This window comes from Lynx canadensis, chromosome B2, assembly GCF_007474595.2.
Source record: "Lynx canadensis isolate LIC74 chromosome B2, mLynCan4.pri.v2, whole genome shotgun sequence".
Lineage (NCBI taxonomy): Eukaryota > Metazoa > Chordata > Mammalia > Carnivora > Felidae > Lynx > Lynx canadensis.
This window is the reverse complement of record NC_044307.1, coordinates 72434146-72461825: the sequence shown is the minus strand read 5'-3', so window position 1 is coordinate 72461825 and position 27680 is coordinate 72434146. Positions and strand designations below refer to the sequence as shown.

The 27680-nt window shown below is 36.1% G+C and overlaps 1 protein-coding gene across 2 annotated transcripts in view; it reads right to left on the bottom strand.

Moving 5' to 3' along the window:
* TTK (TTK protein kinase) overlaps window positions 1–23646 on the bottom strand; it is a 39936-nt gene extending 16290 nt beyond the window's left edge. Inside the window, exons 1-13 of one of the 2 annotated variants that reach the window (XM_030315889.2) lie at window positions 23528–23646; window positions 22178–22318; window positions 18574–18796; window positions 18110–18216; window positions 15530–15673; window positions 14289–14403; window positions 14055–14127; window positions 13869–13960; window positions 12080–12170; window positions 10983–11103; window positions 6683–6831; window positions 2399–2535; window positions 432–564 (exon numbers count right to left, since the gene is read on the bottom strand). In XM_030315889.2, the coding sequence (XP_030171749.1) occupies window positions 432–564; window positions 2399–2535; window positions 6683–6831; window positions 10983–11103; window positions 12080–12170; window positions 13869–13960; window positions 14055–14127; window positions 14289–14403; window positions 15530–15673; window positions 18110–18216; window positions 18574–18796; window positions 22178–22316 (1524 nt within the window). In that variant the 5' untranslated portion in view covers window positions 22317–22318; window positions 23528–23646. Of the gene's footprint in view, window positions 1–431; window positions 565–2398; window positions 2536–6682; window positions 6832–10982; window positions 11104–12079; window positions 12171–13868; window positions 13961–14054; window positions 14128–14288; window positions 14404–15529; window positions 15674–18109; window positions 18217–18573; window positions 18797–22177; window positions 22319–22540; window positions 22730–23527 lie in introns of those variants that run through there. The other variant, XM_032593203.1, reaches the window with a different exon arrangement.
* Between the last annotated feature and the right edge of the window lie 4034 nt (window positions 23647–27680).

Below are 27680 nucleotides of genomic sequence, written 5' to 3'. Positions count from 1 at the left end.
CAATACAATTGCCTCACCAGCAAAAATTTTCCTATGTTTATAATTACTTTATATTTTAGTAGCATCTTATATTGGTATTCTGATATTCTTGAAAACTTAACTGCATATTAATCAGCCAGTGAAATGAGGCTGCAGAGTTAATAGTAGGCTTAAGTAGTGAAACAGAATAAAAAGTTACCTAAATTACAAGACAAATTTTGCCTAGCTATTCAAACTGGATCTTTTGGCCTAGTTCATGAAAAAGCTTCATTAGCTTCTTCAATAACTAATCTCTCAAAGTCACAAGGCACCCTTAATAGGTTTTCCCTATTAAGAGTTTTGCCTAAGAATGGACAAGTTCTTAAGGCCTTTCCTAACAACTAGATGTTATGAAAATAAAATCTTTGGATCATACCTTAAACATATACCATCATAAATAAAATTTATCAAACCTGTAAAGTTTGAAGTGGAGTAACAGGTATTTGCTGCTGCTGCTGCTGCTGCTGGAAACAGGCAAGTTGGCTATAAGGTGTTGACAACTGACAAGCAGGTGGAAAGTCATTCTTTACAACTGGAGTTCTAAAACTAGGAAAGAAATGGTTTTAATTTAAAACATGAAAAATGTAGAAACAAGATTCTGACTCAGTGTTTGTGTGATTTTAAAAGATGCATATAAACTTAAATGTATTACATCAAACAGAATCCACATCAGTTTTCATAATATAGCTAAGTTATTTATTCTAGATATACTATCACCAGAAATTTCATTTTGAGGAAATTCTTTCTGAAAGTAATTTTTTGTCCCTAGACAAGAAATCCTTACTAGTAAAATTAATAAGATGGCATTTAAAAGTGAAGTTGGGGTTATTAGAAGAATTTAGCCAATGCAAAGGTCAGCCTATGGCATACGAGTGCTTTTTAACAATACTGCTCTACAACAGCATGCTAGAAATATCAGAAAGCCAATTACATTACAGGAGTTTGGACTTTTGAGATTAAAGCTGTTGAGTTCACATTTGTGTTTTGCTTAACTTATTCACTATCACTTCCTCAACACCTAGAAGAGTGCTTGGCACAAAGGAGTTCAAATACTTGTTGACAATATATAACCTAACTTCACAAAAAATAACTATATCACTATTCTAGTTATCAACTTTCTTTAAAATATTCCACATATGGGGTGTCTAGGTGGCACAATAGGTCAAGCATCCAATTCTTGGCTTCAGCTCAGGTCATGATCTCGCAGTTCATGAGTTCAAGCCCCACATCAGGCTCTGTAGAGAGCCTGCTTGGGATCCCCTCTCTCTCCTTTTCTCTGTTCCTCCCCTGCTCTCTCTCTTTCTCTCTCTCAAAATAAATAAATAAACTTAAAAAAAAATTAAAATATTCCACATATAATAAAATGAAGTAATATATAGCAAAACTATATTAAATTGGTAAGAGCCCAGGTTATGAAACTTCTAAGGCCAGTTCTAATTAAAATCAAAGATTACATTATGAAAATTAAAAACAAAAGGCATCATGGACTTAAGTTATCCTCTAAGACATTAAAAATATAGCTACTAGTTGGATGATATGATGTGCCACATTCCTTTATTCTTTCTTTGAAATGTCATTAATTTGCTTTTGCAATATCCCTGTGTTTCCTATCAATCAGAATTGACCATCCAATTTCTTTACTCATCCCTCATTCCCATACACTCAAGTCTTTTACCTTTGAACACTCCCAGAACTATGTGACCTATACAACCAACTTCTTTCAGAAACTATCACATTCCAATTAAAAACCCTCCTTTGCTGTAAAATGTAGCTACCGTTTATCATGTATAAGAATGCTAACCTTTAAAATACCTCTCTCAGTTACACAAAGATATCCATGTAGCAATGTGTAATTACCAAGAAGTTTTACATATTTAGAGTATTTATAGATTGTTGGTACAAATTACAATAGGACAGAGATTTCTAAACAATCCTTAAAAATGTATTGTAGCCACCTTCCCCTCCCCTTTTACAGGTGAAATAACTGATGCTCAGAAAAATAATATAAATTTGGAAACTCTTTAAAGTAACAGAGCAGGGGGCGCCTGGGTGGCGCAGTCGGTTAAGCGTCCGACTTCAGCCAGGTCACGATCTCACGGTCCGTGAGTTCGAGCCCCGCGTCGGGCTCTGGGCTGATGGCTCAGAGCCTGGAGCCTGTTTCCGATTCTGTGTCTCCCTCTCTCTCTGCCCCTCCCCCGTTCATGCTCTGTCTCTCTCTGTCCCAAAAATAAATAAACGTGGAAAAAAAAAAAAAAAAAAAAAAAAAAAAAAAAAAAAAAAAAAAAAAAAAGTAACAGAGCAGGATTCAACTTCAGATCTATTTAACCCCGAAGACCATGTTATTTCCACTGTGCCAAACTAGAATGCCAAAAGTAATTACCAGCTCATGTAATCATCCAAGGCACTGCTACTGGGTGTCTTACAAACAGATTTTGGGTCAATCCATTTAGGTGCTGATATTGGTGGTGACTGCTTTGAAACTGAAAAGGCAGGTTGCTCAAAAGTGGTTTGTTTCTGCTAAAAAAAAAAATAAATAAATCACGATTTACAGTTTTTAGACACCTGTTCAATAGCTTTACAAACATTTTAATTTCTAAAAGAAAAATAATGTAATACACAAACATGCTAAAATAAGTAAACATATGTATTCCAGACTTCCAATAACTTTTTAGTATAGCTTTCACTGTAAGTTCTGAAGCCTATTATATTTTCTTCAAAAGGATTACAAGGAGAGGGAAGACTCATGGTATTGTTTAACAAAACAGGATCTAATATCCTCTGCCATCAGGACTACTATAACCATTACTGAACTTCTATAATCTAAATAAGTACTCTGTACTTCTGAAAACTTAGCTTCCTTTAATCAATAAAACCACAGTATATGGGATATAGGAATGGGTAGCTAAAGTGCAATTAAGGAAATGGTCAGAAGGGAGGAAGAAATTATTAATCAGAAGTAGGTGGAAGTTATCCAGAGCCTAATATCCTCAAGGAATGATGGGGAGTCACTAGGATGTCCAGAGATGATAGCAATGAGCAAGGAACAGGATGGTATATCCAAAAAACAGGAGCCTCAAAAGGTCAGGGCTCTGTAAGAGAAGAAATGATCTGGATATAGCTACAGGGAGTTTTTAGCTATAAGGTAAGTGAGATGTGAAGTAAAAACAATCTCTACTCGAGAGGGCTGCTGGAGAAGCAGTGACTTCAGGAAACCACCTAATTCCTTTTTCTTCTTTTCATAAGTATGCTATCCAGTGGATTTTAGTATGTTCACAAGAGTACACAATCAGCACTATTTAATTACAGAACCTTTTCATCATCCTAAGAAACTCCATATCCATTAGTGGTCACCCTCCGTTCTCCACTCTTCCCAGTCTCTGGCAGCCGCTAATCTACTTTCTGCCTGTATATGGATTTGCCTATTCTGGACATTTCTTATAAATGGGATCACATAATATGTGGCCTTTTGTGATAGATTTCTTTCACTTAGCATGTCTTTAAAGTTCATCCATGTTGTAGCATTTGTTAGTACTTCATTACCTTTCATTGTTGAATAATAAAATGAAATAATGAAATTAGAGTACCACATTTTGTTTATTCACTCACCAGCTGTTGGATATTCGGGATTATTTCCACTTTTGGCAATTATGAATAATGCTGCTATGAACATGCAAGTACAAGTTTTTGTGTGGATATAGATTTTCAGTTTTCTTGAGTATATACTTATAAGTAGAATTGCTAGATCATATGATAACTCTATATTTAGCCTTCTGAGAAACTGCCATACCATTTTCCAAGTAACTACACCATTTTATATTCTTACCAGTAGTACATGAGGGTTCCAATTTATCCACTTCATCACCAACATTTGTTATTGTCTCTTTTAAATTATAGCCATCTTAGTGGGTATGCAGTGGTATCTCATTGTGGTTTTGATTTGCATTTCCCTAATGACAAATAAATGGTTTTGAGTCCTCTCACCCTGCTATTGACTTTCAAGTTTCAAAAAGAAAAAAGAAAAGATGCTGTTTCATATGATCCATGATTTAACCTATCAGGATTCTTCCCATCTAATATTTATTATTTACTTCATTACTTAGATCTTTAATTAAATAAGATAAAGTCTCTTCAGTAAATGGTGTTGGGAAAACTGGACAGCAACAAGCAAAAGAATGAAACTGGACCACTTTCTTGCACTATATACAAAAATTAAATCAAAATGGATTAAAGACTTGAATGTAAGACCCTACACCATAAAAGTTCTAGAAGAAAACACAGGCAGTAGGCTCCCTGACAGGAGTCTTAGCAAGGATTTTTTTGGATGTGATACCAAAAGCAAAGGCAACAAGGCAACAAAAGCAAAATAAGTAAGTGGGGCAATAATTGAACTTAAAGAGCTTCTGCACAGCAAAGGAAATCATTAACAGAATGAAAAGGCAAACTACTGAATGGGAGAAAATATATGCAAATCATGTATCTGATAAGGGGTTAATATCCAAGATATATAATGAACCCCTACAATTCAATAGCAAAAAAGCAAACAATCCAATTAAAAATTGGGCAGAATATGTAAATATGTCTAAACATATAGACATATTTTTCCAAAGATATATAGATAACCGACAGGTAGAGAAAAAGACGTTCAACATCACTAATCATCAGGGAAATACAAATCAAAACCACATTGAGATACCACCTCATACCTGTTAGAATTTTGTCAAAAAGACAAAAACCTCATACCTGTTAGAATTTTGTCAAAAAGACAAAAACTAACAGTGTTGGCAAGGATGTGGAGAAAAGAGAATTCTTGTGCAATATTGGTAGGAATGTAAATCAGTGCAGCCACTATAGAAGACAGTAGGAAGGTTCCTCAAAAAATTAAAAATAGAACTATCATATGATCCAACAGTTCCACTTCTGGGTATTTATCCAAAGAAAATGAAAATACTAACTCAAAAAGATACGATCTTATGTTCACTGCAGCATTATTTACTATAGTCATGACATGGAAACAACCTAAGTGTCCACTGATGGATGAACGGATAAAGAAAATATGGTGTGTGTATATATACATAGTATATAGTGGAGTATTAGCCATAAAAGAGAATGAAATCTTGCCATTTGTGACATGGATGGACGCTGATGGCATTAAGTGAAATAAGCCAGATATAGACAAATATGCTGCATAATATCACTTACATATGAATTAAAACAAACAAACAAACAAACAAAAAAACGACTTCATAGATTCAGAGGGCAAATTAATGGTTGACAGCGGTGGGGATGGGTGGTGGACGAAACAGGTGAAAGGGATCAAAAGATACAAAGATAGGGTACCAGGGTGGCTCAGTCTGTTAAGCATCTGACTTTGGCTCAGGTCATGATCTGGCGGTCCATGAGTTTGAGCCCCATGGCAGGCTCTGTGCTGACAGCTCAGAGCCTGGAGCCTGCTTCAGATTCTGTGTGCCTCTCTCTCTAATATAAATAAACATTAAATAAAGACATACAAAGGTATTTCCAGTTACAAAATAAGTTATGAGGATGCATGTGTAGCATGGTGGCTATATTTATTAATACTATATGCATATTTGAAAATTGCTAAGAGACTAAATCTTATAAGTTTCACCATAAGAAAAAAAATTGTGTAGCTGTATGGGTACAGATGTTAATTGAACTTATTATGGTGATCACTTCATAATTCAAATATTGAGTTAGATTGTACACCTGAAACTGATGTTATATGTCAATTACACCTCAATAAAACACAAAAATACTTATTTTTCATAAAATATCTATATTCACATGTGATGATTTATTATTGTTATTTTTAGTAAGTTAATAAATATTTTTAAAATGTCTGTTTTACTTTCTAATACAGTAAATACAGATAAATATAACTTGCATAAACAAAGCTCTTTCATGGTCTTGATAATGAAGAGTGTAAAGAGGATCCCAACACAAAAACATGTGAGAACCCACTGAGTTAGAATATAACTGAAAGTAGTGAGGACAGTATAGCCATGGACTATATACAGTATGACTCTCTAGTAGCCTACCAGATCATTCCTTCTGAAATGACCTTTGACCATTGGGAATGATCATTCAACCTGTTATAAATTCACATACAGTGTCTAGTCTATATTTTTCTATTTTATCCATGGGATAATAGGAAATTATCAAATCTTTTGGTACAGCATTGCACTGGTTCAGGGGTCAGCATATTGTATTCTGTAAAGGGCAAGGTAGTAAACATATGGGGCTTTTTAAGGCAGAGTCTCTGTTGCAACTACTCAATTCTGCTGTTACAGTTCAAAAGCAGCCCTAGACAGTAATAAATGGGGATGGTTGTCTTCCAGTAAAACATACTTTACAGACAGGCTGAGAACTAGATTTGACCGATAGGCTGTAGTTTGCTGACCCCTGCACCAGTCTACCAGAAATCCAAAAGCACCACTGAAAATAAAAAAAGACTTCAGCTTGACATATACTTTTACTGAATCTGTCACTAGTAGTGATCATTGTTTTGTGAATAATAAGAAACATCCTTTAAGTAAACTATTCCACTAAAAATGGTACATAAGGATTTAATAAAAGAAAAAAATTTAACATGACCATCACATTACAAATAATGGCAATGTTACACTTTAGAGGAAAAGAAAGTTACCTCTGTATCAACTTTTTGGGCTGTGTCTGGAATCTGCCACTGATTTGAAGATACAGCAGGATTCTGGTTTATACATTCTGACTTTCTCTTAGACTGCCATTGTTTCTGGTTACTCTCTGGAACCTTTGGTTCTTGATGTTCCTTAATTTCTGAAATTGCATTTGTTGTTGTTATCAACAAAAGGAAAGAATATTTGATAATAAAATTAAATCTGAAATACGAAACATGTTACAAACTATATTAGTACAAAGAGAGAAGGGGTGCTTTGGTTGCTCAGTTGGTTAGGTGACCGACTTAGGCTCAGGTCACGATCTAGCAGTTTGTGAGTTCGAGCCCCACATCAGGCTCTGTGCTGACAGCTCAGAGCCTGGAGCCTGCTTCAGATACTGTGTCTCCTCCTCTCTCTACCCCTCCCCTGCTCACGCTTTGTGTCTCTCTGTCTCTCAATAATAAACGTTAAAAAAAAAAAAAAATTAGGAAAAAAACAAAGAGAGAAACTAAAAACATTAAGCCAGCTGCTGACAACTGGCTTTTAATAAGTCATTTTACTAAGGTATAACACAGTCATGTTCCTAAGTTGCTACCTAGAGCTTTATCAGAGAACATTCTGAATTTAAATACTTCTGGGTCTTCACCAGAAAACACCAAATAAATAAAAATTCAAAAACACATATATCATAAGGTCTTACTAATAAAGAGAAGCTAATTTACCACTTTACATTAGACCTCTAGTATTTTAATTTTTTGTTAATGTTTATTCATTTTTGAGAGACAGAGACAGAGCATGAGCAGAGGAGGGGCTGAGAGACAGGGAGACACAGAATCTGAAGCAGGTTCCAGGCTGTGAGCTGTCAGCACAGAGCCCGACGTGGGGCTCAAACTCACGGACCGCAAGATCACAACCTGAGCCAAAGTCAGATGCTTAACCGATTGAGCCACCAAGGTATCCATAGATCTTTAGTTTTTTAACAAAAATTTTACATTAAACTAGCCTGTAATTTATTTTCTTAATGGTCTCCCAACAAAAAAGTCTCAACACTATAGTTACTATCCTATGAATATCAATATTCACTATCACCATAGTGCAAAAATCCTAAACAAGTATGTACAACGGATAGATAAAAGGGATAATGAATTATGACTAAGTTATGTTTACTCTTAAATGTGAAGTTTGCTTAACATGTGAAAATCAATTTAATTTGCCATAATAACAGGACTAAGAAGAAAAATACATGATCAACTCAATAAATGCAGAAAAAGCATTTGACAAGATTCAACAGTCACAAAAAATATCTAATGATAATCTAGGTATAAAGCAAAATTCACTGTTTTGTTATTTGATTGAGTAGATAAAAAATCTACAGCAATTATTTCATACAAAGGTAAAATATGGAAATCTTCCCTCTAAAATAAGTAATAAGATTGCCCACCTATCATCTCTTCTATTCATTATGATGTTACATGCAATACAAAGAAAAAAATGAAGGTTAAAAGGATAAGGAAAAAATGTTAAATCATTTTCTTTCTATGAAAGAATTCATAGAAAAATGTTAGAATTATTCCGTGAATTTAGTAACTCACTGACTATATCTAAGATCAATAGCTAAAACCAGTTGTATTTGTATTTTTATATACCAGCAACAAGGTAGAAGATGAAAAAATAGTTTCAAAATATTCCATTCACCATCACAGCATTGAAAATGCCAGGTATCTAGCAAGAACTCTAGCAAAAGAGAAGAAAAACCTCTAACAGAAAATAGTTCTCGATAACATCTTAAATACTACTTAAATGAATGAAGGGATATATGCCAGATTAGTGGATTAGAAAACCTATCTGCTAAATGCCCACCTGTCCCATTAGGATCTCAATAAAAAAATCCCATTTTAAAAAAAGAATCTGGTAGATTCTAATATTTATATGGAAACCCAAAAGGCCCAATAGCTGATACAGCCTTGAAGATGAATGAAGTTGGAAGATTTTCAATTGATTGCAGTAAATAAGATAGTATTGGCACAAAGATCTATGGAACAGAGAAGAATCCAAAACCAGATATCACAGGATATCTAATTTATAATTCACTAAGGGAGGGGCGCCTGGATGGCTCAGTCAGTTAAGCATCAGACTCTTTTGGATCAGGTTATGATCTCATGGTTCATGAGTTTTGAGTCCTAGGTCAGGCTCTGTGCTGACAACGTGGAGCCTGCTCAGGATTCTGTCTCCATCTCTCTCTGCCCCTCCCCTGCTCACTCTCTGTCTCTCTCTCAAAAATAAATAAACATTATAATTCACTGACGGGAAAAGAGGGTCTTTTCAATAAATGATGCTGGACCGACTGGATATCCACATGAGGGAAAAAAACAACAGAATCTTGATACGTCATCTTACTTATACACAAATATTAAATTCAGTTAGAATGTAAGTCCATATGTGAAAGGCAAAATGATAAATCATCTAAAATATGCAGAAATATCATTACAATCTTGGAGCAGGCATAGATTTGTTAAAAGACATAGGAAATACCACAAAGGAAAAGACTGATAAATTAAAATGCATAATAATTAAGAATTTCTTTTCCTAAAAAGTCTTCAGTACATAATGGAGAAATTACTTGTAACACACATATCCAACAAAGGATATGTATCTAGATGATATAAATATCTCCTAGAAATCAATGAGAAAAAGAAAGAAAACCCAATAGAAAAATTGGCAAGAGTTTCAAACAAGTACTTCACAAGAGAATATCCAAATGGCCAATAAACATAAAAAAAGATGTTCAACATCATAAGCCATCAGAGAAGCGCAAATTAAAACCACAGTAAGATATCACTTAGCAGCATCCAAATGTCTAAAATTAAAAACCAACAATAAAACAATTGGGACTAATATGTAGCAAGAGCAACATCCCTGCTGGTCAAAGGGACCACCATTCTAGAAAACTGGCACTATTTGCCAAAGTTGAACATACACACATTCTGTGACCCTACAACCCCACTCTTTGGATACACTCAAAAGAAACGTGCATGAATGGAATGATATTTCAACAGACTGTACTCTCATGATTTGGGTGATTTTGTAATTGGCAGTTTTACTATGTAATAAAGTATTACTGGCACTGTATAGGTACTCAACAAGTATTTACTGAAAAACATTAAATTAGGTATAAGATTAGTATTATTAACAAGCATATTTGGTAAAGATGATTTTTCAGTAATACCAGTTTATGATACATGCCATGAAAATATCCTTCAAATACTAGGAAAAGGAATCTATTCCAAATCAAAATAATGGCAAATAGACCATTCTAGGGTGAATAACAGTCTCAGTTTGCTGGGAACTGACAGTCATTCTGCTATATATAGAACTTTTCAGGGGTAACACCAGGGAAGTTCCAGTCTGGAAACCAAAGAGTCTCAACAAGCCTAGTATGTCCCAGTTTTCCTCTTCAGTCAAATTAAAGAAAAACATTAGTCAATCTGGTAAACTTTGTTTGGACAAGGATCATCCAATTCATGATCTTGTTCAAAAATCTCTAATGGTACTCTGATATCTACAAAAAAAAAAAAAAAAATGTAAGCGTGGAGTTCAGTTTACCTAGTTTTACCTTCTATTTCTGTATGACCTGTTATAGTTTTCTGCATAGACTATCTTTTGTTCCTAAAATATTTTATTCTTTTGTTTTCATTATTTCCTCCATTTGAAATACTCTATCACTGCCATTTCTTCCTATTTAAACCCAAATAGTTCTTCACCTTTCTTCTCCATAAAACATGTTCTTACCCTAAACCAAATAGTTCCTCACATTTTTCCTTCTTCTGAATTCTCACAGCATTTTATTTATGTGCTTCTCAATATACCCTCTAAAATTCTACACAGCATTATATTTATCAGTCTGTCTCCCACACTGGATGGCAATCTCCTTGGGACTGTTTCATTCATTTATATCCCCTTAGAACATATCATACTACTCATATAGTAGAAAATCAAATGTCCGATAAAAAAGAGAATTATCATAAAGATACAGCTTGTGTTTTTTTCCAGAAAAGTATTTGTCAAGCCAACTGAAAAACCTAACTCAGCCCCAATGTACTTTCCCTCCACTCTTGCTTTTACACAGCTGTTAGCCAAATAAACTTCCACTGCTACAGAATTCAACACTTTTCATAGACTCTATATAATTCAATTGACATACAAGATAAAGGGACATATAGTCTTACATTGTAATTTGTAGATGGCTGGTCAACTTTCACAAGCACCAGAGTGCTATTCTTAATTAATAAAAGCCTATTTTGTCTCTCTCACCTTCTAATTTTGATACAAGACTTGATTCAGTTTTATTCTTCAAGGTTACTGAATCTGTAATAAGTTCAGAACTCTTCTCATCCGACATCAGAGGTTCCTTGGAATGGATATTTTGAATAGACTACATGAAAAGAATAAGACATAAAAATAATAAAGTCTCATAAACAGTAATAGTACTAATTTGTCTTAGTGTTCAATAGACTAAAGTCTCATCTATGTGAAAAGATTGCTAAGAAAATTATCTACTATAATCAGATATAGACTCACAAACTGAGGAAGGATTAACTTCTTGAATTATTGACTAGAACAGTGGAACTGGCCATAACCATAAATGTGGCCAATGTGCTTTCAATGGACATAATCAACTCATAAAATATAATCACTTAAAAAGAGAGGTTGAAAATTTGAATATAACATAAGACATGCCTCATTATTTTGTGACTATGATGGTATTTTATCCCCAAAATAACATTAGTGAAAATTAAGATTTGCATAAGTCTAAAACAGTAGTTATTCTAAAATCCAAAAAGTAAACTTTTTAAACTATGCACTATTCTCTAAGGTAGCTATGATCAGTTAAAATAATAAGCATAGACCATGAAAAAGATGAATTACAAAAAATATAAACTTGAAAAGACCCACATTGTGAGGCCAGGGGTTGAACTCAAGTACAATAAGAACAGTATGAGACTAAAACTGTTTCCAGTCTTTGCATTTACAAAGACACATCACAATTTACTCTCATTGCTATATAAGATGTCCTGTCAGAACATATGATTAAACACACCAACCAAGAAACAGAATTTGGGGGGAATGACTCCCCTAGCTATTCCCAAACCCAACTAATCTGTTTAAATATAAGCATGATAAGTATTATGTCAAAGTTATCCCAGGAGATCATTGATCATTTCTCTACATGAAATGTACATGTTCGTCAACTTTGGAGGAACAGTTTAGGACTTCTGTACCACTTCCCACTAGTGGTCCTGTATCTCTTGGGGCTTCAGGAACACTGTTGGACCCCTTCCCCGGGAAAAACTCCATGGATCCTAGATCAGGAAACCTTGCTCCATATAAAGATTTAAAAATTAAAATACCTTTAAATTTCTCAATTCACTGGAATCATTTCCACTTGATTTAGATCCAGGTACAATCATATCTTGGCGTTCTGATCCAGAGGTCTGTCTGCTACCCACAAACCAAAATAGTTTTAATGCTTAATTTAAAATTAATCTTTTTAATGTGCTATTTTTTCCATTTTAAAATTGACTTCTTAACAATATATACACTTTTTAATTGGAAAGATCTCTTGAAAAATTATTTTTAAAAATAACATGATTGTAGTACAAATGTAATGAAGTTAGGTGCTGGGCAATGACGAAAAGGACAGATAAGTGGTAGGTGATTGTGTACTTCATAACGTAATAAGTAACAATTGGGGCTAAGTAGGAATGTAGTAAAGAAGGGGACAGCAGTATGTAGGTGAAACCACACTTCGAAATGCAAGCAGCTTAAGGAAAAGGACTAGAGTATAAACCTTTCCATAGGCCTCCACAGTGTCAACCATACAGTGTATCGTGGCATGCACCAAGAAAATGGCTGGTTTTGTTTTATTTTTATTTTTTTATAATGGGAGAAAGTCTCCTTTTATTATTCGGAGAGGTATTTAAAATGGAGACAAGAAAAAAGTCATCTCATAAGATTCTGGACAACCAAAATACACTTAGTATCTATCTTTAGTCAAGTGCTAAGTATAACAGAATTTTAATTAAAGATGCCAACTAAAAACAATCAGGGGCGCCTGGGTGGCTTAGTCAGTTAAGCATCCAATGACTCTTGATTTCAGCTCAGGTCATGATCTCACAGCTCGTGGGTTTGAGCCCTGCATTGAGCTCTGTGCTGACAGCATGAGCCAGCTTGGGATTTTCTGTCTCCCTCTCTCTCTACCCCTCACCCTCTCCTGCTTGTGCACACACGTGTGCTCGCTCTCTTTCTCAAAAATGAATAAACAAACATTTTATAAATAAATAAATAATAAAAACAACCTGTTGTATTTCTGAAGTTTATTTGCAAAATGATTCTCTGGAATCCAAGGGGCTTTTTCTAATAGAAATAAGGTTATCAAGAATGCTTAGAGTTAAGAACAGACCAGAACAATTCCCTTAGCTAAGTTGGAAAACTAGATTCCTACTTCTTTTAAGGGGATAAATATCCAGGTTGAAGAAAGGAGAACACATTGGACGTGATGAACAATATTTCATCTCTACCTGCTCTGCCCCACCTCTTGATGCCCTGGGCTCTGTAGCAAATGAATGAATTAATCATCTTTCCCACTGATAGCTATTCTTTTCCTTGAACTTGTTAGCAAAGAAATTGTTCCTAGACCTCCTTCCACCCCTGCTATGAAGACTTTCACAAACATAAGAAACGGATTCTTACCAGAGAAACTACCCATAAGCGAGAAATGCCCAGATACTAGGAGTTTTTACCTCAAAGATGTCTGCATATATCTTTTAAGCTTAATGTTGATTTAATATTTTTTCCTCCATGTTCCATAATTTGTTAACCATTCCTTTTTTTTTTTTTTTAAGATTTTTACCTTTAAGTAATCTCTACACCTCACATGGGGCTCAAACTCACAACCCCTACCTAGATCAAGAGTCACATGTTCCACCAACAGAACTAGCCAGGTGCCCCCATTTAATTTTTAATGAGTGAAAAGCAAAATAAAGTCACATTCCCCACTCATTCCTTTGTCCCTAACCTTTAATACTAAGTAAAAATACTTAATCATAATTACTATTATGCAATAAAAAACTTTGTGACCGTTCTGTCATCAATCTTTAAGTATTGAAAACAAATTAAAAAATTAAAATTCAAACATACCTTTTTGTAAAACTTGGTACAACTGAATCATCTGTCTTCCCATAACCCGGGCTACTTAGAAGGTTAACTGGGACTCTTCCAAAAGGGCATGACTAGAAATGTTTTGAAAGATTAAGTAACCAACTAGGAAATAAGTATAGACCTCACCACTATCACTTTAATCAAGGTACATTAGAAATAACTTACCCGTTTAGCTTTCTTTGTTTGTTTCAAGGGATTTCGATGACCTATTTCTGCATCTTGAGGGGGCAAGTTTTCTCTATACAGGAAGAAAATACCCCAATTTTTAAAAGAATAATATTAACATAGGAATTGCCATTAACTGCTAATGTTATTACTCTAACACTAAAATACAGATGTAGATGTATAAATAACATAAATGTATGATGAACATTTAAAAAACAGATTCAGTTTCATTACCCATACAAAAACTTGGCTTTAGTAGTCTGTCCTCTGGAATCACAACTGATGTTCCTATTCTGTAAATGTCCAAGTGAATTGGGGAATGATTCTTGAGCAGTTAATATTGTAGATGCTATAAAAAAATTTAAATTGTAATTAAATTTATAAAGACATAAGAAATACACAAAAAGTAACCTCACAAATATGAATACTTAAAAAGATAATTCAGGGGTACCTCGGTGGCTCAGTCAGTTAAGAGTCTGACTTCAGCTCAGGTCACAATCTCGTGGTTCATGATTTCGAGCCCCACATCAAGCTCTATGCTGATAGCTCAGAGCCTGGAGCCTGCTTTGGATTCTGGGATTCTGTGTCCCCCTCTCTCCCTGCCCCTCCCCCATTATACTTTCTCTCTCTCAAAAAAAAAAAAAAAAAAAAAAAAAAGATAATTCATAGTAAACATTTGTCCCCAAATAAGATATGCAGACATGAAGATGTTGTGAAGATAATTCTCTAAGTATACATGTAATAGTTTCAAAATTACATAATTGTTTCCCCAGAATAAAGGTATATTCCTTATTTCTAAAAAGTCATTCACTTATGGATAAAGAAATTGTGGTTTATATACACAATGCAGTACTACATGGCAATGAGAAAGAACGAAATATGGCCCTTTGTAGCAACGTGGATAGAACTGGAGAGTGTGATGCTAAGTGAAATAAGCCATACAGAGAAAGACAGATACCATATGTTTTCACTCTTATGTGGATCCTGAGAAACTTAACAGAAACCCATGGGGGAGGGGAAGGAAAAAAAAAAAGAGGTTAGAGTGGGAGAGAGCCAAAGCATAAGAGACTCTTAAAAACTGAGAACAAACTGAAGGTTGATGGGGGGTGGGAGGGAGGGGAGGGTGGGTGATGGGTATTGAGGAGGGCACCTTTTGGGATGAGCACTGGGTGTTGTATGGAAACCAATTTGACAATAAATTTCATATAAAAAAAAGTCATTCTCTTGCTTAGACTGAATTTTTTAATTTACTAATGAGTTTGATTAGCAAAAAAAAAAAAAAAAAAAAAAATTCCAACAGGGTTAATAAAGATTTTGGTACTTCTAAAAGCCCTACACCTCCTTTACATCTGAAATTTAATCTGAGATTTTGATCATTCTACACAGATGGTATTTTTCTTTAAAATGTTATCCTGAACTCTTTCTTGCCGGACAATCTACCACAGAAAAGTAGTAGCACACAGTAATACCCTTACCTGATAAACTCTTCTTTTCCTCCTCTGAAAGCAGCTGCTTTTTTTGAAGGTTTAAATTCCGAATGGCAATTTCTAGCATTTCCAGTGGTACTGCTCCACATTCTACAGCTTTATGAAGAAGTTGTTTACTTTTTTTGAAATTACCTAACAAAGTAAAAAAATTTTGTCATTTAAATGCAACAATCTTCATTCCCCAGATACTTATTCATCAGGACCTAGGGAAAAAATTTAAAAGGCTTAGGTAAAAATATTTATTCCAAGATTCACATACCTTATTTCATAAGCAAATAAAAGCAATTTCTCTCTTCTGGTAAGAATTCTTGTCAAATAGCTTACTTATATAATAAGTAGTAAACATAATTATGCATTCATTTTAGCAACACTGCCCATTTTCAGAAAAGAAATATAACAAAGCAATATAAAGTGGGGGGCAGCAAAAACTAAATAAAATAGAAACTTAGGGGATGTAGTAAAAGGAAAACCAAGCTCTAGATGTTACTACAGTCCCAAGAGCATCAATCTGTTACAATGCAGTATAATAATCATTCATAACAACATTTAGTTATTAAGGATGACATATTTTGCTAAAGGGAATCCTCCATCAAAAGATTCATATTTTAAAAAATAGTAATAGGGACGCCTCGGTGGCTCAGTCGGTTGAGCGTCCGACTTCAGCTCAGGTCATAATCTCGCAGTTTGTGGGTTCGAGCCCCATGACGGGCTTTGTGCTGACAGCTCAGAGCCTGGAGCCTGCTTCAGATTGTGTCTCCCTCTCTCTCTGTCCCCCCCCCCCACACTATCTCTCTCTCTCCTTCAAAAATAAACAAACATTAAAATAAATCAATAAATCAATCAATAAATCAATCAATCAATAAAAAAAAAGACTAGTGTTTAGCTATCAGACTTAGCTATACCGCCCTCAAATGCAAAATAACTGACACCACCATAATTATTTTTCTGACTACAGATAAATCACCAAATTTTCTTTCAATTGCCAACTTACTCAATATATTTTGTCTAGAATTTGATTTAAAATGTCAAATGTGTACATCATGTATCAATGGAATGTGTTATCAGCATTTCTGGGAGCAACTCAGCTATGCTACACACTTGGGCACTTAGGATTTAAAAATGATTAGGAAATCTCTATCTTTTGACAGTTTACAAATTTTAAGAATTTAAACATATCTGATAGTGGCTAAGTATACATTTATTCAGAGTAGTGGTATTTCACAATTTAAGCATTTTAGGGCAGCAAAAGAAGGTAGGCTTAGATAAAAACTAGTAATTAGGGAGGTTAATAAAGTAACAGACCCCTTTGAGAGTCTGATAAAAAAATACCAACTGTCCTCTAACCATACACACCAAACTGCACATAGAATTTCAGAGATGTGCATACTTCCTAAAAACCCATTCATAATCTTGTCCAAAATAACTGCAATTTTGACCTTGAGTGATAAAATTTATTTTTTTACAGATAACAAAACTGGAGGTTTTCAATATTTGTGTGTTCTAAAGATACAAAACTTGTAGTTGCTATTGATAGGCCACAATACTTCAACAAATGCTTTAAGTAGAATGACGGAAAGAGAGAGGGTACTAAAGGCCTTGCCAAACTTCCTCGAACAAGCAAGGAGGAATCAATGTTCCTAGGTAGAAAAGGAATGGTTTTTTTAAAAGTCACCTGACAGTGCACAGGATAGATTAGAGGTGATTCAGATAACTAGGACTCAGAAATCATGTAAACACGTAAAAGTTAACGGTTCTCAAACCATTTCCTGAGCTGTTACAGTGCTCTTCTCTAACCTCAATCCTGGGAAATACATGCCAGTGACTGAGCCCTGCTTTGGGCACCGTGATGGAAACTCTGGCTGAACCAAACCACTAGCGATAATGTGTGCATCACAGGTAACAAACGGGATTAGGGTTGGAGCAGAAACAAGACAGAGGGAAACAGTAACATGTGGCCAGAGGGCAGACTGAAACCCTCATGGATCCAAAAGCCCCAGAAAATTAGAAAAAGAAAAGACTAAGGAATGGGCAGGCTAAAAATGTGAGGAAGACATTGCCATAGTTCTATCCAAAAACTCAAGACTATGAAGAATCAAAAGAACAAGAAATAAAAGCTTCCACAGCAGTTTTTTTTTTTTTTTTTTAAATTAAAAAGAAGAACTACCAATTAATGCTACAATTTTATTTTGGTGTATATATTTTAGTACTGTGAAACCATAGTATAAGGAAAGCTTATCTAAGCACTAACTTAAGTATCTTATATGCTTCTCTCGCACAAATACTCAATGAAAAAGCCACTTTCCTTTAGACACTTCCTGAATCTAATTAATGGCACAAACACGATGTTCACTTACATCTCTGGATTATCTGTTACAAGTAGAAAAGCTAGTATAACAAACATTCTCTACATTTACACTTTGGTGGCATTCTTCCCCCATACTCTCACCTGATCAATTTTCATGCCTTTAGCCTCAAATTTTTACTTCATATGTATGATTTAATATTAGAATGTGAGTTACAGCACGAAGTTAACATTTTTCAAATTTGGACTTGACATTTTCAAATTACCTTGTGATAATTCAAATTGTGCAAAAGATATATGCACAAAAGCAAATTTCTTGCAGTTTGCTCTGGCCATCTGAAAGTAGTCCCGTGCATCATCTGGCTCTTGAATACTGTAAAAAAGATTTCAGAGTTCAAATTTTAGAAAAAAGGGCACAGCTACCTAAGTTTGATAACTCCTTATTCAATTTTCCAAAGGACATGGGATTCTAGTTTTTTTCTGTGTAAAATTAAATACTAATAAGTTAATTTTTAACATCTTTCTAGGCAGAGTCCAGAATACATAACTTTTGTGGAAATATATACATAGTAAACAGAGTTTACAATATTCATTTGTTAATTATAAACAGAAGGATTTGGTTAAAAAATACTAATTTTCTTACAATTAATACTAACAACATGTCTTTTATAATGTAGTTGTGTACTATGTAATGTAGTTAGTTAAACATAATTCAAAAGTGAATACTTACGCTTTTAATTCAGCAAATCTCACTTGAATTTGAGCAAAACTCTCGTTTTGGCCATATTTATCTGGAGGAAGTGCTTCAATTGCTTGACTGTAACGACCAATTAATTTATTTAAAAGAGCATCATTCAGAGGGACACTGTTTTTCTCTAGTTTGAGCAACAAATTCAACCAGTCCTCCGGGTTGTTTGCCATCATCATAATTTGGTTGACAGTTCCCGAGTTATCTGAAGTAGAGGAAGAAAATATGCCACAAGAAATGCCAAATTGCACTTTTTCTTCAAATTAAAGTTAGTAATTTATATTCTTAATATAAATATACATAAACTCCTTAAATTATTTTAAAAACCTTAACAATTCATATAAATGTAAGCAACATATTTCCTGCATATATGTCTTCATAAGAGTTTATTTTACTCCAAAAGTTACATATTCTGAAGGAAAGAAAAACTTTGGAAGTAAGCTAGTTTTTTATAGCTTTTAAAAAACCATATGTAAGGGCACCTGGGTGGCTCAGTCAGTTAAGCGTCTGTTGATTTCAGCTCAGGTCATGATCTCACAGGTTTGTGAGACAGAGCCCTCATCATAGAGCAGGGCGTGCTTGGAATTCTCTCTCCCTCTCTCTCTACCCTTCCCCAACCTGCATGTGTTCTCTCTCTCTCAAAATAATAAACATTAAAAAAAAAAAACAACCCTATGTAGTCTAAAAAAATTTTATCTTGTAGCAGCATAATTCTATTTCATCCCCCTAACTACCCAAAGAAAACCTACACCTCCCCCACTATCACCTATAACAACTTTGTCAGAAAATTCATCAATGACTTATTCGTTAAAAATTTTTAAACGTATCACCTTATTTCTCCTAACATAATCTTTACAACTTCATCCATCCAACATTATCTCCATAGACTTCAAACTTACCTTTAATCCAATTAAACAAAATCAATTTATAAAAGATAAGTAACTGGTATGGTTATTTTCTTCTCCCTCCAAGTTACCCATATTTCTCCATAAAGATTGTAATTTATTTTCTTACTTTCTTTACTGTCAATTGTTTTAAAAAGACAAATTGAATTAATGTCAGTCTCCTGTTCAGGATATTTTAGTCATTACTAAATATTATTAAACACAGATTTCCCAGAGAAACTATCATTCTTTCTGTAAGTTTTGGTTACCTTCAATAAGAGCCAAATCTATGCTTTTATAAACAAAATTACTTTCTGTTTTACTAAAACACAACTTTAACTCTGCTTTTTTATTTTAAATTTATTCTGGACTGGGGAACCTGGGTGGCTCAGTCAGTTAAGCGTCCAACTTCGGCTTAGGTCATGATCTCATACTTTGTGAGTTCGAGCCCTGCATCACACTCCGTGCTGACAGCTCAGAGCTTGGAGCCTGCTTCAGATTCTTTGTCTCCCTCTCTCTCTCCGCCCCTGCCATGCTTGCTCTCTCTCCCTCAAAAATAAACATTAAAAAAAAATTTTTTTTTAATTTACTTTGGACTGATATTAATTTCACTTTCCAGTTTTTACTTCCCTTCCATTGTTGTCCTAGCAAATTAGTCTACAAGATGTCTAAAAACCACTGTGTTTGTAAATGTATTCCCCATGCCTCTGAGTACCATTCTCCTTCGATTCAGAACTTAAATTGTATCTTTATATTGTTAGTGTTCACTTGATGACAAACATATTTTACAATGCAGTGTAGTGGATGCATACTCTTCCCATCTATAAATCATGGTTTTAAGCATCTTTGATACTTATGATACTGTCTTATGTCCCAGTTACCCATATATGTTAAGTATTTACAAGTTTGGAGATCACCTGGGTGGCTCAGTCCGTTGCGCATCCAACTCTTGATCTCGGCTCAGGTCATAATCTGTTTGTGGGATCGAGCTCCGAGTTGGGCTCTGCACTGACAGCATGGAGCCTGTCTGGGATTCTAATTCTCCCTCTCACCTTGCTCTTTCCCAGCTCACACGCATGCACACTCTTTCTCAAGATAAATGAACTTAAAAAAAAAAAAAAAAAAAGTCTTGGAGCCCCTGACTCAGTGGCTCAGTTAGTTAAGCCACCAACTGTTGATTTCAGCTCAGGTCATGATCTCACAGTTCATGAGATCAAGCCCCATGTTGGGTTCTGTGCTGACAGTGTTAAATAAACTTAAAAAAAAAAAAAAAAAGTATTTACATGTTTGAGTGAACTAAGGACATTTAAAAAAAATTTTTTTTTCATGTTTATTTATTTTTGAGAGAGAGACAGAGCACAAGCTGGGGAGAGGCAGACAGAGGAGGGAGACACAGAATCCAAAGCAGGCTCCAGGCTCTGAGCTGTCAGCACAGAGCCCAACGTGGGGCTCAAAGTCACAATCCGCAAGATCATGACCTGAGCTGAAGTCTGATGCTTAACTGACTGAGGCACCCAGGCGCCCCATGACCGAAGGATTTTAAATAAAGACTCATCTTGGTGTTCAAGCTTTGTTAACATTATTTAAATACATTTAATAAAGTATGGTAATACTCTCCTAAGATTTTGTTTAACACCAAAACGATCAGTTTCTAGGTTGTTTCAAGTGAATATGATCTGCCATCTTGACTAGACTTCAGGTTCTTCCATTTATTTTCAATCCTTCACTCATTTAATGGTCAGTATACATATAACAAACTTATTCAAAGGTCACTTTCCAAACAACCTCAACAGTGTGAAATATAGAAAGAGTTAGGCTTGTAAGCTAACTTTTCATAAAGCTAGGGTATTAAACTTTGGGCACATTCTACTCATTAATCATCCAATAAATATTTAAGTACATATTGCATGTCAGACAGCATTCCAAGCTCTATAGATATAACAAAACAGATAAAAATCATGCCCTCATGGAGCTCACATTCTAGTGGAAGAGACAGACAATAAACAAATTCATGAGTAAATTAGATACAAGATGATTAGTGCTATGGAGAAATACAATACAGAGAAGGAAGAGAGGTGTCACGTGCCCACACCAGCAGGTTGCTATTTTAAATAGGTGGGTGAGGAAAGGCATCAATGAGAGGACCTTTGAACAGACCTGGAAAAGGAAAAGGTAGACAGTTACCTGGGGAGTGGCGTTTAAGGCAGAGAGCAAGAACAAAGGCATTGGGGTAGGAGCTGGTCTAGTATATAGTAGAGACAGCAAGGAAGCCATTGTGGCTGGAACAGAGTGAACAAGGAAGAAAAGGAGAAAAGGGGTAGTAATAGGAAGATTCTCCCCTTCAAAAATTGAGTGTTTGACTTTAAGTTTATACATAACTTCATTGCAATTGGTGAGATCGTCTCAGTTTACAGAAAAAAAGGAATGGGAAAAAATGGCATATCTACTGCTGGCATGTGTATCAGCAGAAATAACGGCTGACAATAATGGAAGAGTTAAGAGCACACTGTAATAAATTATATTGTTTCCATTTTTAAGAAAGCAGAAAATTGTGGGAACGTTTCCAAAGAGCAGGGTTAAATTATAAAGTGTCTGTAGTCTAACTGGTAAAGAACAATTACTGAGGAAATTACAATTGTGAATACACAAGGTTAACACTTCATTCCTTTACATTAGAGGGCACTCAAAGAAAAGGAACTCACCTGTAGTATCAGCAGAGACTTTATTCAAGCTTAGCTCATCAGTAAGGTCTTCATTTTTAAATTTATTTTTAATATCCCTCACTTTGTTCATTATAGAATCAATTGTCAATTCTCTGCCACTTAAATCCTCGGCCTCCATTTCTAAGGCATAAAAAAAGTAAACTGGTCATATCATTCCTTTTCACTAGCATTAAAGAAAAAAAAGATGTCTCAACTAGCCTTTTTTTTACCCAGAAGACTATAGCATTAGTTATACGAACACATCTAAACAGATTAATTAGAGTATTTGTGAAGCTATGTGGATAAAAACAACAGCACATCCTTGTAATTTGTCCAGCAAGGTTTCCAATAGGCCACATATACCTTTTCTTCCCAAAAGAACTTCAACGAAGTCATTGCACAACACAGACGTTGCTACCCCTCCTTGCTTTCAAACTTTCCATTTTTCTTCCACAATTTCCTTTCACTCTTTTTCCAGAATTATTTTCTCTGGGCCATCTGCAAATTCACTTATTATTATGTTTTTAATGTGAGGGAATGCTTGCTTGGATTCTGGTAATGACATATAGACATAATATTTTTGGTAACGAAAATAACCATTCTTTTATTCACTCTCTGTATGCCAGTAAACCTGCACACTGAAAGTGCTTCCAAAGCAGAACATGAACAACATCATAACCCTTTACTGATAAATGGGATATCAGCAGGCTTGTTCTTATGCGTGTCTGGCATAATTATGCTTTGCTATCTCAATCGTTCTAAAACCAAGAATCTACTGTATTCTTACACTACTGAGCACTTGCTCATCTGCATGGTGGTGATGGTGCAAAGTATCTGCAGTCGTTCTTCCTATCATTCTCAGGTTTGTGATTCTCAAGGTTAATACCTAGTAACCCAGGGTAACTGATATCAATGCCGCTCCTGACCTCGAGTTTGACAATGAAAAGGGGTGATAAAGTAGGCATCTAGAAACCACTATTTGAAGTCAGGTTCAAAAGGTAACTGTCAGAAAGGGGCCACCATCTCCTCGCTCTCTTCTAAAAAACCTGACGAGAGGGCGTGCCTTTTGGGAGAGGATTTCCTGTCCCCCAAACTCTCCCCAGGTGCCACACCCGATGCACACACCCACCTCCGGCTTACAGGGTCAACAAAACCTCCCTCATCACCCACTGGATTGGCGGAAGCAGCGAGACCTCCCCTCCCCCTCCAGTTCGTTTAGCCGCGCCCCACGTCTCCTACCAGGCTCTGAGTCCTCCCTGCCTCGCCCTCACCACTCACCGACCCTCGCGGCTAAACAGCCTACACACGGGCCGCTGCCGTTCCTCGGTGTGCCCCCAAGGAAGAACTCACCGCCAGAAAGCGGAGAAGGGAAGAAAAGATGGAACCCAAATCCCTCTCCGCAAACACGTTTGAATTTCCCCGCCGCTATCTTCGCGTCTGCTTATTGCTCAGTTCTCGTCACGTGAAAACGTCTTCTCTGATTGGCTCGCGTGCGTAGGCAATGCCCCGCCCCCAGTGATCCGCGGAGTGCGTCTTGGGAGTGTCTCACACTCTAACCCTGGGCGGGGCGCCTGCGGTAGCGAGGTGCTCGATTTCCATGCACGTTCGGGAGGTGTTTTTGAGCTGGCTTTCTTGCACTTCCTTGTTTAACCAGGCCAAATTTTTGCCGGGGAGCGAACCGCCTCTGGGCGGAGCTACCTGATGAGAGGAAAATAGCGACGGGGACGTTGCTTGGGATCTAAAAGATGCCCTGTGAATCGGTCCATTCCGCCCCATTCCGCCCCTTTCCGCCCCTTTCCGCCGCACTGCCACGCGATTGTGTCCTTCACGCGCCTCACTGCCCGGCTTAGGGAGAAGATGGCAAGAAAGGGTCGTTCGGAGAGCTACTTTCAGCCCTGCGACCAGCTTGAGAATCTCAGTGCTTATTGTCCTTGAGCTTCAACTAAACGCTTTTCCACTATCCTAAAATAAGTAACTCCGCACTTCCTCTTTAAGCCAAGGCCTTCCTCTTTGTCAGAATTCCGCACAGAATTCACCAGCCGACGGGATTGCTGCGTCTGAATTTGCCCGATCAGCCCCCTGCCTCCGAATTTGTCCCATTTAAGAGTTCAGGTGCATTCAGGAAAAGGGCACCTCCCTAGTAATCTACCCGTGCTAGGCCTCTGTGCTGAAGTGGGGTTGTGATCCAAGATAACACTTTTCTCTGCCAATGGGAGAGGTGTCTTTGTTGTACCAGCATTAGGACATATGCTGTATGGTCGAACAGGCTGGTTGATTTTGTGTGTGTGTAGAAACTAACTACAGCTGTCACGTAACTCCAAAGCTGTCCTTAGAATCCTCACAATCGCGGGTCTGCTAACCACTTAGCCAGCAAGAAAGCCTTTCCTTGTTTAATGCATCTTTCCATATCTACTGGCTGTGTGATTTTACTTCAGCTGAGCAAAATCATCTGTTGTAGCATGGTTGGCTAATCGTTACCTTTGCATCATTGCAAGGAATTTTTTAATTGCAAGGAATTGATTATTCCACCAATTCTTGTTGATCTCTTAGGGCCTGATTTCAAAACTTCATTTTCCTAAAAATATAGCTGCTGAATAACCTCACCCTAATACTACTTTCTGTACACTTATTCCTGTCGTGATCTCTAGTCTTAATTTTTAAATATCAGCTATATGCTAAATGTGTATGTCCAGCTGAACTGTGTTCCCTGAACTCCAGACTCCTATATTCACTGCCTACTTAACATCTCCACTTAAATGTCTCACAGCCACCTAAGACTCAAAATTGCAAAACTGAGCCCCCGGTCTTCTCCTTTACCCCCCAAACCTGCTGCTTACAAAATCTCTGTAAAAGACAATCTCATTGTCCTAATTTTTAGGCCAAAATCATTGGCGTCATCCATGACCCCATATCCAATCTAAGAGCATATTGTGTTAGGTCCAACAAAGTACTCCTGGAATCCTACCACTTCTCCCCACCTTTACTGCTACCACCCTAGTCCATCACTCACCTGGATTTGTGCAATATCTTCCTGGCTGATCTCCTTGCTTCTGCCTTTGCCTCACTTCAATTTATTTTCCAGCACAGCAAAATATTCTTAAATTACATCATATGACTCCTTTGTTCAAAACCTTCAGAGCTCTCTGTCTCACTCAGAATAAAAGCCAAAGTTCCTTACAGTGGTCTAGAGCTGCACTATTCAATATGGTAGCTGTTAGCCACATATATATGGCTATTGAACACTTGAAATGTGGCTAGTGCAGCTGAGGAACTGAATTTTTTAATTAATGAAACTAATTAATTTAAGTTTAAAAACTGATATTCAGTGCAATTATTAGAAGACTTTTAAGTATGTTTAGAACCTGAGTATGTGAATCTACTTGTTCACCTGTAAATCTTGTGAGATCTAAATGCAGATTAAGTACTTTCAACGAAAGTGCTTATATGTCGTAAGTGTAAATACACACTGGGTTCTGAAGACTTATTATGAAAAAATAATGTAAAACGTATTGTGGATAATGTAAAAAATATTGATCACTGTCTGAAGTGATATTTTTGATATATTGTATTAAATAAAATATATTATGAAAATTAGTATCCCTTGTAACAGACTAGAGGAGATTGACATGACAACTAAATGCAATATGGTAGCATGGATTGGATCCTGGAACAGAAAGTGGACATTAATGGACAAACTGATGAAATCCAAATAATAACTGTGATTTAGTTAATAGTAATGTATCTGTGTTGGTGTCTTAATTTCAAGAAATATACCACGGTAATATAAAATATTAACAGTAGGGAAATTGAGTGAAACCTATACACCAACTTTCTGGATTACACGTGCAACCTTTGTAAACCAAAATTTTTTCCAAAATAAAAAATTTATAGAGGGGCGCCTGGGTGGCGCAGTCGGTTAAGCGTCCGACTTCAGCCAGGTCACGATCTCGCGGTCTGTGAGTTCGAGCCCCGCGTCGGGCTCTGGGCTGATGGCTCAGAGCCTGGAGCCTGTTTCCGATTCTGTGTCTCCCTCTCTCTCTGCCCCTCCCCCGTTCATGCTCTGTCTCTCTCTGTCCCAAAATAAATAAACGTTGAAAAAAAAAAAAATTAAAAAAAAAAAAAAATTTATTGAAATTTAATTTCACCTGCTTCTTTTTAAATATGGCTAATGGAAAATTGACAATTACATATGTGGTTTACACTGTATTTCCATCAGTGGTCTAAAAAAATCCTATAGTTTTACTTATCTGACCCACTTATTTAGCTTATTTATTTTCTGACTCTCCACCCCTTACCCACTAGAATGTAAACTCCATAAGTGCAGGAATTTTTGTCTACTTTGTTCATTACAGTATCCTTAGTGCTTAGAATGGTATCTGGTACATTGTAGACACTCAATAAATGCTAGCTAAATAATAACACAACCATTGGGGTGTCTCAGATTCCTATTTCTCCTACTATACTTGTAGACTTCTTGGGGACAGGAAAGTAACCATGTAAACTTCCTGTAAGTGCTTGAAGAACCTTTGTACTGTGTTCTACACAATTCTCAGCAACTATTCATTTACAGATTATCATAACAAGCTATTCAGAAATAAAAGTGGGTACCATTCTTGGCTAAATATTTTACTGATAGTTTTCATGGGAGGCATGTAACAATGTACCATTTGGGGATGAATAATTCCACTGCAGTATTTATACATTTACGTATGAGGGTGTCTGTGGCTCTCCTACCTTACCCAGATTCAATGTTTCTGACTCACGTATCCAAATAAATTTTGATCCTTAACTGTTGTTCATCCATTGGAATCACAGACCAATGAGGAGCCACCTCCAAAGATGAGTGAAGAAATGAGGTTTTTCCAGTCAAGATAACATACCACAATCACTAGTTTGTCTGAAAACCAACTTCATCTGACAGTGAATAAACTTGTTTATTTTCAGAGTCAAGCCTTCCACAAAACAATACAATTCACCGAGAGGCTATGACTTTAAGATGCAAAGCTTCAGTTTTTTGTTGGTTTTTTTTTGACACAAATAAAAGTTTGGACCACGTAACTTTGCCATTATCATCATGTCACTTTTCTGCTAATCTGATGATTTTCTGTTAGCACAGTTCCTTTTATTTGTTGTTTTAATGTTTATTGTTTACATTAGAGAGAGAGAGAGAGATCGCACACGCGCATGAGTGGGAGAGGGGCAGAGAGAGAAGGAGACAGACTCAGAAGCAGGCTCCAGGCCCATGCTGTTAGCGCAGAGCCTGGCGACTTTTTTTTCTTTCAGTTATTGAAGTCATTGTTACATGAGTTAGTTCACTAAGTCCCAAACTTTGGTTCCAGAAACCGTTTCCCATAGTTGGATTTACTTTGTGCATGTGCAGAAGCTAAATTTCTAATCAATTGTAAGTTTTTACAGAACGTAGTCGGTTATGAACTGCTTTACAGTGATTTATTCTGGAATAAAAACTCATTAGTATACCTGATTTGGGTGCATATAGGAATGG